This window comes from Erigeron canadensis, chromosome 1 (assembly GCF_010389155.1).
Source record: "Erigeron canadensis isolate Cc75 chromosome 1, C_canadensis_v1, whole genome shotgun sequence".
Lineage (NCBI taxonomy): Eukaryota > Viridiplantae > Streptophyta > Magnoliopsida > Asterales > Asteraceae > Erigeron > Erigeron canadensis.
This window is the reverse complement of record NC_057761.1, coordinates 32,406,598-32,421,050: the sequence shown is the minus strand read 5'-3', so window position 1 is coordinate 32,421,050 and position 14,453 is coordinate 32,406,598. Positions and strand designations below refer to the sequence as shown.

At 32.8% G+C, this 14,453-nt stretch overlaps 2 protein-coding genes across 2 annotated transcripts; one reads left to right on the top strand and one right to left on the bottom strand.

Annotated features, from left to right (window-relative positions):
- Window positions 1–1,366: 1,366 nt before the first annotated feature.
- LOC122584721 (SHUGOSHIN 2-like) lies at window positions 1,367–5,372 on the bottom strand. The gene is made up of 12 exons (XM_043756803.1): window positions 5,224–5,372; window positions 4,224–4,390; window positions 4,011–4,048; window positions 3,813–3,921; window positions 3,695–3,718; window positions 3,524–3,592; window positions 3,374–3,415; window positions 3,182–3,269; window positions 2,680–2,734; window positions 2,435–2,613; window positions 2,107–2,161; window positions 1,367–2,040 (listed from the first exon to the last, which is right to left on the bottom strand). The coding sequence occupies exons 1-12, from the start codon at window positions 5,270–5,272 to the stop codon at window positions 1,734–1,736; spliced, it is 1,182 nt and encodes a 393-aa protein (XP_043612738.1). The 5' UTR covers window positions 5,273–5,372; the 3' UTR covers window positions 1,367–1,733.
- Window positions 5,373–11,915: 6,543 nt separating this feature from the next.
- On the top strand, window positions 11,916–14,448 carry LOC122590077 (probable pectate lyase 18). Its single transcript, XM_043762413.1, has 5 exons — window positions 11,916–12,040; window positions 12,554–13,283; window positions 13,369–13,557; window positions 13,653–13,861; window positions 13,965–14,448. The coding sequence occupies exons 1-5, from the start codon at window positions 11,916–11,918 to the stop codon at window positions 14,446–14,448; spliced, it is 1,737 nt and encodes a 578-aa protein (XP_043618348.1).
- The last annotated feature ends 5 nt before the right edge of the window (window positions 14,449–14,453 follow it).

Sequence of the window (14,453 nt, the reverse complement as noted above, 5' to 3'; positions counted from 1 at the left end):
ATTGATACATATACATATATATTCAATATATATTGCTTTTATTAAATTCTTTTATAAAAAATTTCCATTGTCTCACCTTGAAGTTCGTTAAATGTACACATAATATCCCTCAAGGGGAAAGCACCTAATTTATATACTTCCGTTATCCCATTTAAATAACAATTTCTGCTACTTAGGAAAACAACCTATATTTTAACCAAGATAACTTACATCTTTGAGATTCGGTGGAAAATCAATTATTCATTTTCAGATAAATTACATCTTGATTAGCTGTATATTTCATATAAATTTATTTTATCAACTTCTTTTACATTTTTTTCTTTAACGGTAAATTTAGGCTTTAACAACCTACAAAAAAATATATTATTATTGGTCGAAACACATCGTTGTATTAGAATACGAGTACTATTTTGCACAAGAAGTTAGAGATAACATATAAATGAACATCGTTGGCTTGGAAGTTTGTTGAGTGATTCCAAGATGAATCACCATGATCTATTTATATAGTGTCAGCGCGTTGCGGCGGTGAGATGGTGGAAGTAATAAGTCAAGTCATAGAGTATGATAACCGAATGTCTTAGCCGCAGGGCTCCGCTCTCGGATTTAAAAATTCATCGAAAGTTTATCGATTGACATCTCTAATGAAAAAGCATGAAATTTTAAGAAAACACACATAATAGATATGATTAAAACATAAATTATTCAAGTTAATAGATATGATTAAAAATAAGTTGAAAGAGTATTTAAATAATGTGAGTTTGTACTACATTGGAAGAGGTATAAATATTAAGTGTGTTTATGAGGAGGAGTGTTGGAGGAATTATAATTCCTTATAAGGGGCTACACCCCAAGTGGGCAAGGAGGCGATGAGGCGTTTTAGTGGTGCACCTAGCACGCTTGCATCGCCGCTTTAGAGCCGCCTTTGTTTTTGACTAGTTCAGTTCGGCTCAATCATGGCTTACATCAGTGGAGTGGATTATTCTTGGTTTAACACCTGGTTCTACACTTGCTACATGCTAAGTGTGACACATGTTAGTTAACCATGCAAGCTAACATGTGTTTTCCACTTCATTAGTTCCTCTAATAAAATGATCAAGTTTTTTTGATCAGATTAAACAACACTTAGAGCTGTTCTTGAAAATATAATTCGGGGTTGTGATTAACTCCGACAGTACAACCTGCTTTGGCTGTTGTACCCTAGGAAACTGACGGGTTTACTTGGGTGGTCTGAAATCAGTTTTAAGGAACCTTGGTTTAACCATATCCTCAGTTCATTTTGCCTTCTTCTTTTCTTTCTTTTCTGTACTTTGATTCTTGTATTTGTTATTTACTTCTTAATAACTTTGTAATCTTGTTGTAATTCGAATTTGATTATCAATAAAATAGTATTTTTGTGAATAGTGTTCTTACATCAAGTTGTCAAAGATGATTGAATACATGATTGACAAACACACCCTAAGACCTAAAATTCAGTTACAATTCAGATGAGCAGCTCAGATCCCTACATATAATGGATGACAAAAACTGTAGAGTCAAACAAAGCTTTAGCAATCTATATCATTATATCTTCAATAATTCTGATCAGCTAGTTATCATCAGACATGTTAAATAAGGAACCCGGTTTCTGACCACTCCACAACCCATATATACTGTCAGATATAAAAGGGGTTTGAAACTGTTGCAGGTCAATTCCAAGCCTGATCATCTTATGTAAAAACAAGTTTAAAGAATGCTCACTCTCTTCGCATTTTCACAACTAGATTGACTTCTTTGTAAGACTGAACTTTCCTTCTTGCTTCACGAACGGGCCTTGAAAAAGATGGCTTTCTAAGTTCTTGAGGTTTGTTGTCTTCAAGAGAATCGCCTTCTGTAACTTCCTTTTTAGATGATGAAGGCACTGAATTCAAATGATTCACCATATTATCGTCATCAGGTAACGGACATGGTGGAAGATCCTCAACATTCTCTATCCTAATGGCGATTTCAGTAGGTTTTGGTTCATCAAGCTCAGACCTTGCAAAATTCCTTCTAGTTTGGATCCTGTAAACAAAATTTTAATAACCAGATCTTGTAGAAATGACTCTTTAATGATGAGTTTGCACATACCTTCTCGCTTTAGCGACATCATTATCTTGAATCTTGTCAACAAAAGGGACTAAACCTGAAATTAATATGAGAAGAGTATACCCATTTTTAGAATTTTCAATTTGCATAAATAGGAACTCTTAAAATTTCAACTCCAAGTAGCTAACTTTTTTTAAGCATAAAACTATAAAAGTTTCGATTTAAGTAAATATCTAAGTTAACCAATTTCCAAGTTCCATTTAACAGCGAATGAGAAAAAAAAGTGAATATCGTCATTTGGTAATGTTAACCATATTTTCCTTCTTATTGACCAGGATAGATCAGTCAGAATCTTTGAAAGTAAGGTTACCTTCTATATTTTCCTTCTTAGATGATGAAGGTACTGAGTTAGAATCATTTACTTTCATGTTATCATCATCCGGTAATGAACATGGTGGACAGCCATCTTCATTCTCTATCTTAATGGCTAATTCAGTAGGTTTGGGTTCATTAAGCTTAAACCTAGCAGATTGCCTTCTAGTTTGGATCCTGCAAAGAAAACCTCAATATCCGGACTGTGTAGAAATGGCTCCTTAATGACGAGTATGCAAATACCTTCTCGCTTTAGTGACATCAGTATCTTGTATCTTTTCAACAGAAGGGACTAAACCTAAAATCAACATGAGAAGATTTTACCCATTTTTAGAATGCAAGTGGTGTAAGTTGCATAAAAAGGTGCTCGTCAAATTTTTGTTTCAAGTAGCCAACATTGTTTACCCCTAGAAAACCATCACACTATCAAATTTTCCGATTAAGTTAATTTTCGAAGTTAACCACTTTCCAGGCACCAATTAACAAAAGGTATGAAAGAAAATACAAAGTCAAAAGGATCAAAGTTAACAGTACATCATCAAATTAAACCAACTTAGAGTACCTTCATTGAAAACATTTGAAAGTAAGGTACTTTAAATCAAATTTTAAATTGTTGGTCGTTTGTCTAGCCTAAACAAATTTAGTTAGCTAGCAGCTAGCATATAAATTTGGCTAAGCTTTGTTTCTTTTTTTATGCAGTTAGCGCTATAAGAAAATGAAACCAGAACATATCAATAAGACTGACTTTTAGATTTCTGCGTTCTACTGCTGTCATTGTCACTTTCTGCTACTTGGATCACTTCTTTCTCCTCTGGCTCAGTTACATTACCAGTCTACAAGATGGAAACATAAATTTTCATCCTATATTGTAGCAGACAAAACTTGAACAAACAAATTTTGAACAAAGCTATAATACTATCGAGGTTTATGTACTTACAACATTTTCATTTATTTGACACATGTTGGTTTTCGCATTTCCCTGAGATAACATACATTCAAAAAACAGGCATTAAATAGAGAAATATATACCAAGGGGCATGCAAGTCAGCAAGTGTGCTACCGATGAAGAAGATAACAATAAACTGACCTCCAGCTCGAGATTTTTTGCAATAATCAAGGCACTTTTGCAACCAAGCTCATGCTTTAGAGATTTTTGCTAGATGAAACAAGAAAACCATGGGGTATGAATATGACCAGTGTAAGAACTTAGAAGTCAAAGAGAAGGACAAAACGCCTAGCATCTTCCTGGACTACCTACCATTTCCCTGACTAAATTTAGTTCCTGCAACATAAAATGAAATATTAACACATATTAGTCATATTCAAATGCATGCTTCAATAGTATATCAAGCATTAACTATGCCAAGTAAACTAACTGCTTGAATCTGGCTGTTTGACTGAGCAAGTTGCAAATTCTGTTGTTTCACTATCTGCAAAGTAGCCCTCATTTTTTGCACCTCGGCTCCACTCAATTCAATGAGTTTACTGCAAAAACATTATTTAACTTATAAGGAGCAATTTAAGTTTTGGGATTCTCATAGCAGCATGAAATGTAAAAGAAAATCAATGGATACTTTTTATCTGCCAAAAGCTTCAGAAGTCCTGCATTTTCCTGGATAACATACATGAGCAACTTCAATTACTGAGTGAGCATATCTATCTATCTATATTATATATCAAAAAAAAAAAAATGATATTTACTTGAATCATGTTAACAAAACTGTGACATGTTTTAGCTTTAAGATGCAGATTAAAACTGCGTAATGTCACCAACTAAAAAGATGTACCTTTTGAAGTTGCTCGATAATCTGTCTTGTAGCGTCTGAACTTTGCCGTGGCTTGTTAACTTCACTCGAAGCAGTAACTCTCTGAGGAATATTGCTAATATCAGCAAGGGTTTTCCTCACTGCAATCCTCGGTTTACCCTTTGCAACTCCCGACGCCTTTGTCCTATCTATATTTCAGCCCAAGACATCATAATTAACACAAACAGAATACAATCTCTGTAAACTATAAACATATAAGGTGAAATCTTTATTTATAATCCTTTGGCAATTCTTATACCCTATCTTGGGTCTCAACTCTCAAGATTAACTTTCATAATGACAAACAAAATACTACTAAATGACTGTCCTTTCCTTTTCATTGCAAACGAACTATTTATTCTTAAAATACCTACAACTATCCATCAACGCAGTATGGTGCAGGAACAATCCTAGAGGTTGTAAATGTGAATAACGCAAAAATAAAGACTAGAGTTCCATATCTTCGCAGCCAAAAATTCAACATTATTATCGATACCTCTCTCGATATCAAACAGTTCAACCACATAATATTACTTATCTCTCTCTCGATATCAAAGTATGAAATTGTCAAACATGATCTCATTTTTATCTCTCTCGACATCAAACCGTTCAACAACATAATATTATAGGTCTTGCCATCAAACCGATTGAATAGTTGTGTAGGCAAATTTACATATCAAATAAATTTCAGACTTAACACAAGCAGTTACTAAAAACCTAAAATGCCGACATACGGTTAAAAAAAACCTTGAATTCGAGCTTATATATTATCAATTCACCTGTAACACAGCTACAACTATCACTGCTTTACAGTATTAATCATCATAATTCAATATGAAAACCATATATATATATATATATATATATATGTAGACGAAACAAATAAATAAGTATAGGATCAGCTATTGGTGTTTCAATTTTGTTAAAAATGAATTAATAAGCGGATTAAAATTGGAGAAAAATTAGGGCAAAATTGAGATACCTGCAACAAAAACGTCCATCTTTGGATGATGAAAAGAGAAGTGCTCCATTATTTACATATAATAATGCGCCCTAATTTTTAAGTATCAAATCAAATCAAAATGAATATTATTATATGTATATCTTTCATTATTTCTCACGGAGAAGAGAATAGACGAGGGAAAATTGTCGGAACTCGTAATTTTGAAATGGCGTGTGGGTCGGTTTTTAGGCTTTTAACCCAGGCCCGGAGTGATTTACCGTATGCAAATCTTCCTAAGATAAAAACAAATAGACTCAACGGATAAAATTAAAAAAGAAAATTAATGAAATTCAAATGTCACAATTTTAAAGTTTTAAAAGGATTTTTAAGTTAATTTTTAGAAAGATCTATCATTTCCTTTGACTGATATATGTTTAAAAAAAATGATTAATCTTCCTAAAACTATATAAATTTGATAAGTGGATTCCATTTTAATTTTTTTCTTAATCTTATCCTTTTTCACATGTCACCGTCCAATAAATTAAGAAGATTTTCAGGCTAATAAATTAGGATGATTAATCATTTATTAAAATAAAAGAGGAAAAATAACTCATATAGACCTAACCTTTCAATTTTTTTTTTTTGTCATTTTAGTCACCCATCTTTTATTTTTACTAAAATAGGGTGTAACCTTTCAAATTTTTTTTCCACTATAAGCACTCACCTTATTTTTGTTAAAATAGGATGCAACTTTTCACTTTTTTAAAATTTTAGTTACCCAACTTTTATTTTTATTAAAATGATAATTAATATTTACCCCATTGTCTATTCTCTTTGACATAAAATCAATACCTATTTTAGTTTTAGTTTTAACTTTAATCATTAGATTCATAAAAATTATATATAAAAATATATATGATGCATACCAAAAGATACATATATGATATCAAAGTAATACTCATCATAAACCATTTATTCATTAATTAAAATTAAACAATTATTATATAAACAACAACAATGACTTTATATACAAAGATATTTAAAAGGTTTTCGATTCCTTTAGTTACAAAGAAGTTTTAGGTTAAAAATAGAAACGGTAAATGGGTATGGATGGATTTAATAAGGTTTTGATGTGTCATCTTAAGTTTTGATGACAAAAATAATTGTTTTAAGTGACATGACAAGCTACATGAAAGCTAAGATGGACATTTAATAGGTTACCTAATTACATGTTGGTGTTCAATTATACTTTAATACCATTTTTCAACAATTTTTTATAATGTGAGTAATTAATGTAAAAACATATCCAAAGGTTACGTCCCATTTTAACAAAATAAAAGTTGAGTGACTAAAATGGTAAAAAAGTGAAAAGTTGCATCTCATTCTAACAAAAATAAAAGGTGGGTGACCAAAGTAACAAAAAATATGAAAGGTCGAGTCTATATCGGTGATTATTTTTATTTTATTTTTTCCAAAATTAAAGCTTATTCTTAATCTACTACGACATATGAAGCATTTTATGTTTTGTTTTTACTTAATAAATAAAAATAACCGTCAATGACCTATTTTTTACTTAATATATATTCAATCATTATTTATACATTCAGTTACTTAATACATTCAACACTTAATAACTGAAAAAAACATTTAGCACTTAATGACTAAAAAAAGAACGGCCCCTAACACATCATGAGTATAAACAAATTAAAGAATTATTCGGTGCATTTGATTTGGAGAAAAAAAAGCATAACTTAATGTGATGACAAACGTTATTATTTTGTATTTTATTTGCATTAATTTGATGACAAACGTTATCATACCTTATTACCCAAATTTGATGACAAACGTTATTATTTAATATTTTATTTGCATTAATTTGATGACAAAAGTTATCATACCTTATAACCATAATTTGATGATATACGTAATCATTTAATATTTTTAGTGTTAGTTTGTTTGTTTTTTATAAAGGTCTTTGGCAAAAGTGGCGAGAGTTAAAGGCTGATGCTAGAATTAAGGGCTGTAACTAGAATTAAGGGCTGAAGTTGAAGGCTGGACCTGTAAAACTAAAGCTTTTAATTGTATAAATATGTTTGGCAGACTAACTATAAGTTGTGGCTAAAAGATGTATAATTACATTAATAGGCATAGAAGGTTTTTTGTTTAAGAAATAATATAGAAAACAAACAAGATTGATAAAAAAATTTTTTTTACCATCTACAAATTGTTAATAAAAAAAATGAAAGACATGATCACCATTTATTTGAAGAATGCATTTAAACTACGCTACTTGTTTTGGTAGGGACTTTTCTTATGTACATCATTATGCCCCCATTACATATGGGAAGAAAAAGAATGAATAAAAGGTATTCTAGATAATCCAAATATTTAGATTTTTGTACGTTACAAGAAAAAATGGGTTATCTTTACTTTGGCTGTTAATGGATTCAGGTTAACGGGTTTGGGTTGGCGGATCAAAAATCTCTTACTCTAACTCAACCCACTAAAAAAATTCAGGTCAGAAATTTCAATCCTTACCCATGACCTGTCAACTCGAACCCAACCCACTAAATTTGGCTTGGCAGGTTGATTGGTCGAGTTTCGGGTTAACGGATCAAATGGGTTGATGGGTTGACGGGTTGATTTTAAGTCAAAAAGGTCATATGGGTCGTGGGTTAGTGGGTTGACGGGTTGGTGGGTAAATTTCAGGTCAAATGAATCATGGATTGGCGGGTCAAATGGGTTGGTGGGTCGACCTATTAAAAAAGTTATATAAATTTAAATTTTTATCAGGGTGGCGGGTCGACCTGTTAACCCAATGGGTCAACCCGAAATAAATCAGGTTAGCGGGTTGGCGGGTTGACGAGTCGAGATTTCACAACCCTGACCTGATTTTTTTCGGGTTGGGTTTCGGGTTGGGTCGAGATTGACAACCCTAAAATTACCTTCTCGATTATCAAATTTATGATACCATAGAACTTTTATGTTCGACAATTGTTTTTAATTGAATGTATGCCTTGGCTTTTCAAAAAGAAAAAGGTATTAATAAAAGATCTTCAAATGAAAAAAATTGCAATGTAAATTATTGTAGTGCAGGGAACTCAAAAGTAAGACTTATGCCTGTAACTTCAAGTCTTCCACTGTTGAATAATACGACATGATGAACTTTTGGGAGTGTATTGGTAATTTTAATAGAAAGGGGTTGGAGCTTTTTTCTAAAAGTTCCTTCCATGAGCTTGTGTTTACTTTAAGTGATCGAATAAATTTTTCATAAGTGGAGATTAATGAGCCATGTCTGTATTATGATACTACTAAATATAATAATTAAAGGGGTTTGCTAAATACAGCTTTTAGGGCTGTGTTTAAGGTGCATAAATTGTTTGTACATTTACCATGAAAAGCAGGGGGCGGACTTTTAATATGGAAGATACAAGTTTTTTTATGCACATTAAATACAGCCATTAGGGCTGTATTTAGCATTTCCGATAAATAAATGAGTTTTAAAGATTTGAATTTTGAATACTTTTGGAGTTTTGGTCGTTTTCGTTATTGAGTTAAAGTTCAAATTATATCTCTATCAAGAAAAATGGAACGATGAACAGTAAAGCAGCCTGACAAGTGACTACGCATCTGTTTGCTTGTTTATTTTTTTTAAATGATAAAACGTATATATTTAATATGTCAAATTTTTTAGCGGTTTATCATATTGTTTTTATTAAGGTTCTTTTAGATCTCGTCTATCTTTTATTTTTGATTTAACTAATTCATATTTTTGAATGGTTCTATTTGCTTTATTTTTTAGATTTTTTTTTAAAAAAAATAATGTATGTAATATGACAAAGTTTTAAACAAGGTTATTTTATTGCTTTTTATGAGTTCTTTTTACAATCATTTTTTACGTCTCACCCGTATTACTTTTCGGATTTTACCATGTCGCAACCCTTTTTGGTTTTTCTAGCGCTGATGCCTATCAGTCTGTTTTTTTTTTTAAAATTAAATAAAACATATGTGTTTAATATGCAAACTTTTAAACGGGATTATCATATTTACTTATGTTTGATATAACAAACGTGGATGTATATATATAGTTCTCTGTCAGTCGGCTTAGTCTTTTTATTTTATATCGTAAACATTTGAATGTAATTGTGCACGTAAACACGATAGTCGAAACCCGCAGTGTGGCTTTATAAACCCACTAGTTTTTAAATAATTGCATTGTTGTTATATGTTACTAGCACTACTACACAAATCTAAATAAGACCCCCCAAATAAAACCTGCTTTTTCTAAAGATCGGATCATAATGAAGCGAGCTTTGAAAATCTAAATAGAACCCCTCAAAGAAAACCCGCTTTTTCTAAAGACCGAATCATATTACGTGTTATAGGTATATTAGGTGATGGATGACGACGGTAGTAGTTTGGTGGTGAGGGTAAAGTTAAGCGATGTAAAGGGAATTAGTGTAGCTATATAGGAGTTGGAGAATCGATGTAACTATGTTATTTCAATAAGTGTGTTATAGTTATATTAGTTGAAAATATTTAAATTAGTGAATAAAGAAGATAGCTAAAATGGTCATTTTAAAATTTGAATTAAAAAGAAAAGATAGTCTATTCTATATAGAAATAAAGATGAGATAATACTTTTTTAATATTATTATCTTCATAAAATTTTCTAAGCTATTTTTGGTAACATGAGTATTGTGAACAATGGGTGTTTGGTGTTTGCTTTTGCATTTTCCAGATAAATTTTGCACTTTTAAAACTGTCTTTTAAGAAACATATATCATGTATGTTATGCTTTTCTAATATTACGTGTTCATTGCAGATAATAATCACTTCTTCACTAGTATTTTATTGCCAAAAAATACTTTTATGGTTTACATATATTACATTACATTAATATATTGCTCAACAAATATTTATAACAATCAGAATAATTATCTTTATATATTATATACATAGGGGCTGAGTATTTTAAAATAAGTATTAAAATAAAACAAATAACACAAGATTTTGACATCATGATTAAATTGATGCACGAAGATTCACAAAGCAATTGATTCACGATAATTTTCATAATACATGATAATTTTCAATGAAACACCTATTCTTTTATTTTAATATATTTGTTTTATTTTATCTAAAACATTTACACATGTATAAGATTACAATGAATATGTTTCATAAAAAACGCCAGTCTCTATCATTTTGTTTTACTTTTACACAAAGTCAAAAATAATGTCTCCCTTGAAAGAGCCATAATTTAGGGGTACTTTGTCAAAAAGTTGGTATCAACTTGGATTGTTTCATAAAAAACGCTGCTTTTTAAACCTTTTATTTTGATCTATTTGCTTTTCTAACTGATTTCCCTCCATAACATAACATTAAAATATATAAAATTAATAATAAAAGGGAATATTTGAACAAGAGACATACTTCAATTACCGCAAAGAATCTTTGATCCATAGCCGCCAAAATCCACAAATTAGAACTTTAAAGGAAATCTTAAAAGGATTTAATTAACTAATACTTTCACGTACATTATTTACATTTTAATTATTCTTTTATAACCAAATACAATATACTCGTACTAATTATTCAAACCACTATATATCGAAGTGGTTTAAGTGGTTAAGCGTCATGTTTTCTTACAAGAGGTCATAGATTCGAGCACTTTTCTGAATAAATATCTTGAAGGTTGTTAGAAAAATGGTAGGAAATGTACATAGGATATACCGGGAAAACATAGAAGGCAATATAACCATTAACCATATCATATTCACCTAAAAATCTCAAGATACGTTATTCAAATGGTGAATCGTGCTAGGGGTGACGAGATAACCTTTTTGTATACATCTAGAATTATTATTTTGCTTGCGGACTCACTGGGAATGAAGTATAAGGAGACTAGAGATGGAATATACATGATATATAGTGATGTCCTAATTAATCTAGATTAGATAAAAAGGCGTATAACTTTGAGCATAAATACCCTGATGTAACATATATGTATGATGTATACATTTTTATGTTGCTAAAATACTTGCATCTTTCTATCTCCTATCTCGTTGCTCATTGTAATGTATGTATGTATGTATGCAAAAAACATGTACATATATTTATATGAGTATATATTTATACATGCATACATACATGTATGTATATGTACACAACTACACTTGTATGTGCATAATAATAATATATTTCAAGGATAAGTTAAAACTTTTATTGGGATGGGTGAAATAATTTCCTGACATATTAAACCCCAATTTTCATTGTCACATAAATAAAAATAATGGTGAGTAGTAAGAATAAGAACAAGAATGTAAGATATGGGATAGATAACAATAAGGTATAGTAGGAGATGAAAGAGATTCTCACCTTACATTCACATAATAATAATAATGATGTTCCCATTCGTATCTATTTTCCTTTCTCAAAATGATTAAGTAACAAGATAAGAATGTTAATAATAATAACTATGATGAAAAATGCATGGAGAAAGAAATTTGTCTTAATCAACTTCTCATGCTACAAATATCTTTACTTTGCTTGTAATTCAATTATTCAAAAACCCCTTGGATAAACCCTAACCTATGAAACCCAATATTTGTGTCTTAATAATTTTAAATTAACTTAAACGTTGCCTTTTTTTTTCTTTTCACATTTTTATATAAACAAGCATTCTTAGTTTCTTACCATATGAAACTTCAATCCTCAAACAGAAAGAAATGACATGCTCTAATCTTTTCATCTACATGCTTTTAATTTGTCTATCTTTCACTTTTAATAGGACACTAGCATTGCTCCCTCATCAACACCCTGACCCTGAAGCCATTGTTCTACAACTACAAAGGTATGCTTAGCTAGCTTTAATATGATCTTTAAACCCAAACACATAGTACTTTTTATATTTTCACCATCCAAATGTGGGTTCCAGACCAACGGGCCTTTGGCATAATGGTATTCGAGATGGCTCGTCAATCAAAAGGTTATGGGTTGATGGAGTTCTTATTCCATTTTCGACGAACCGTGAACATTTGTGTATGTTTGAAAGATATCTTAGAAAATGTGGGATTGAGCAATCTGGGTTGTGCTCATTGGTAGATTTTATCATCTGGGTAACATTTAGTTTTTCAAGAACTTTTAGAAACATATATTTTTAGCAGGTCTGCCCCCACCTAGCCCGACCCAGTTGGATCACTGTTGAAATGTAGACCTTTCCCATCTGGATTATGTTTATTGGGAGATTATACAATCTGGGTTTCTTTCTTTTCTTGGCATTTCAAAAAAAGTTTATGTTTTTCCTTCTTTTTGTCTTAATACTCTGTTTCCAGTTGCTCTGTTTTCATTTGTTCCCCCTTTACAGGAAAATAAATGCTTCAATCACCTCTAGAAGAAGATTACTTGAAACACAGCCAATATTCACTCGATCAAAAGACCAAATTCCTTGTCAGACAGGAAACCCGATTGACGATTGCTGGAGATGTGACCCAAACTGGGCCAATGACCGTCAACGCCTTGCTGACTGTGCTATCGGATTTGGTCAGGGTGCAATGGGTGGGAAAGGAGGCCAAATATACGTTGTCACAGACTCATCTGATGGTAATCCAGAAAACCCATCTCCAGGAACACTAAGACATGCTGTCATACAATCTGAACCTCTATGGATCATATTTGCCAATGACATGCACATTAATCTGAAAAATGAGCTCATTGTGAGCAGCTCAAAAACCATTGATGGCCGTGGAGCTATCGTGCATGTGACCGGGAAAGGGTGCATTGTGATAGAGAATGTGGGGAACATCATCATTCATGGCCTCTACATCCACGACTGTGAACCATCGGGAAAGGCTAAGATACGGGTGAGTCCAACAGACGTTGTGGGCAGAGGCAAATCAGACGGTGATGGATTGACGGTCAGGGGGGTAAGAAATTTGTGGATTGACCATTGTTCTTTTGCCAGGTGTACCGACGGACTGGTGGATATCACGGAAGGATCAACAGCCGTGACAGTTACCAATTCATATTTTACAGATCATGATAAGGTCATGTTATTGGGTCATTCTGATGACTACTTGGCAGATGCCGGCATGCAGGTAACCTCTTAAAAGTTAAAATGCATTACATCAAGCTTATACTAAATATGAACACTACAAGTAGACATAGTGATTGCTTGTGTAGGTGACTGTAGCATTCAATCACTTTGGGAAAGGGCTTGTGGAGAGAATGCCAAGATGCCGGCATGGATATTTCCATGTCGTAAACAATGACTATACTGAATGGCAGTTGTATGCTATTGGCGGAAGCGCTGCTCCCACCATCAATAGTCAGGGCAACAGATTTGTTGCCATGCCTAATTCTCACAAAGAGGTACATAACCACTATGAGTATGGTGTCACACTGTCACATTTTATACCGGTATAAATGTATATATGTATGCTTACTTACAAGAAGTGTATGCATAGGTGACAAAGCGAATGGAGGCAAAGGAGGATGAATGGAAGGGGTGGAACTGGAGGACAGAAGGGGACTTAATGGTCAATGGTGCTTTCTTTGTGCCCTCGGGTGCAGAGTTTAGTGTTCAGTATGCCAAGGCTTCCAGTGTTCCACCAATGTCTGCCTATCTCATAAACCAACTAACTATGCATGCCGGTGTACTTGTAGGCCCTGCAAGGTGATTAACGGGTTAACTTTTTCTACGGTATCGGTACCTTTTGGCCATAAGAGCTTCAGATTCCATGTGATTTTTAAAATAATGTTTTATTATTGTTACGCAGCAATGTAGGTGAAAATCCTCCACCTGGTGACGGTCCTCCACTGATTACTCCACCTCTAGATGGTCAACCTAATGGTGGTAACCCTAACTTTCCTCCAGGAACCATACCACCTGATGGTGGCGGCTATGGCTACCCGCCGGGGACAATACTGCCAGGTGTCAACACTTATGGGACCATGCCACCAGGTTGTTTTGCACATGAAAACATACCTGGTGGCGGTTGTATTCCTGGGAACACACAATATGGTGATCCTGGGATGAATCCTGGTGGGTACGGGTCAGGATCACCACCACCTGGGGTGCTACAAGGTTGTGGACCTGGAATAATACCTTATTGTGGTGGTCCCGGCAGCAGAAGATTTTCAGGTGGATCTGGAAGCATTCAAACATTGGCACATTCTTCGATATCAATCAACATATTTCTGTCCTCCCTAGTTGTATTATCATTGCACACGCCCATTCCTCCAGTGCTCTATTTTCATTAAAGTAA

Bases quoted from the DNA above. Each gene is read 5' to 3' on its own strand.
- LOC122584721 (XM_043756803.1), bottom strand. From the start codon at position 5,272: ATGGAGCACTTCTCTTTTCATCATCCAAAGATGGACGTTTTTGTTGCA. The intron at 2,614-2,679 runs GTATTTGCATAC...TTTTCTTTGCAG, and splicing joins GATGTCACTAAAGCGAGAAG to GATCCAAACTAGAAGGCAAT. The intron at 2,162-2,434 runs GTAACCTTACTT...TATTAATTTCAG, and splicing joins TAAGAAGGAAAATATAGAAG to GTTTAGTCCCTTTTGTTGAC.
- LOC122590077 (XM_043762413.1), top strand. From the start codon at position 11,916: ATGACATGCTCTAATCTTTTCATCTACATGCTTTTAATTTGTCTATCT. The intron at 12,041-12,553 runs GTATGCTTAGCT...CCCCCTTTACAG, and splicing joins ATTGTTCTACAACTACAAAG to GAAAATAAATGCTTCAATCA. The intron at 13,284-13,368 runs GTAACCTCTTAA...TTGCTTGTGTAG, and splicing joins TGGCAGATGCCGGCATGCAG to GTGACTGTAGCATTCAATCA.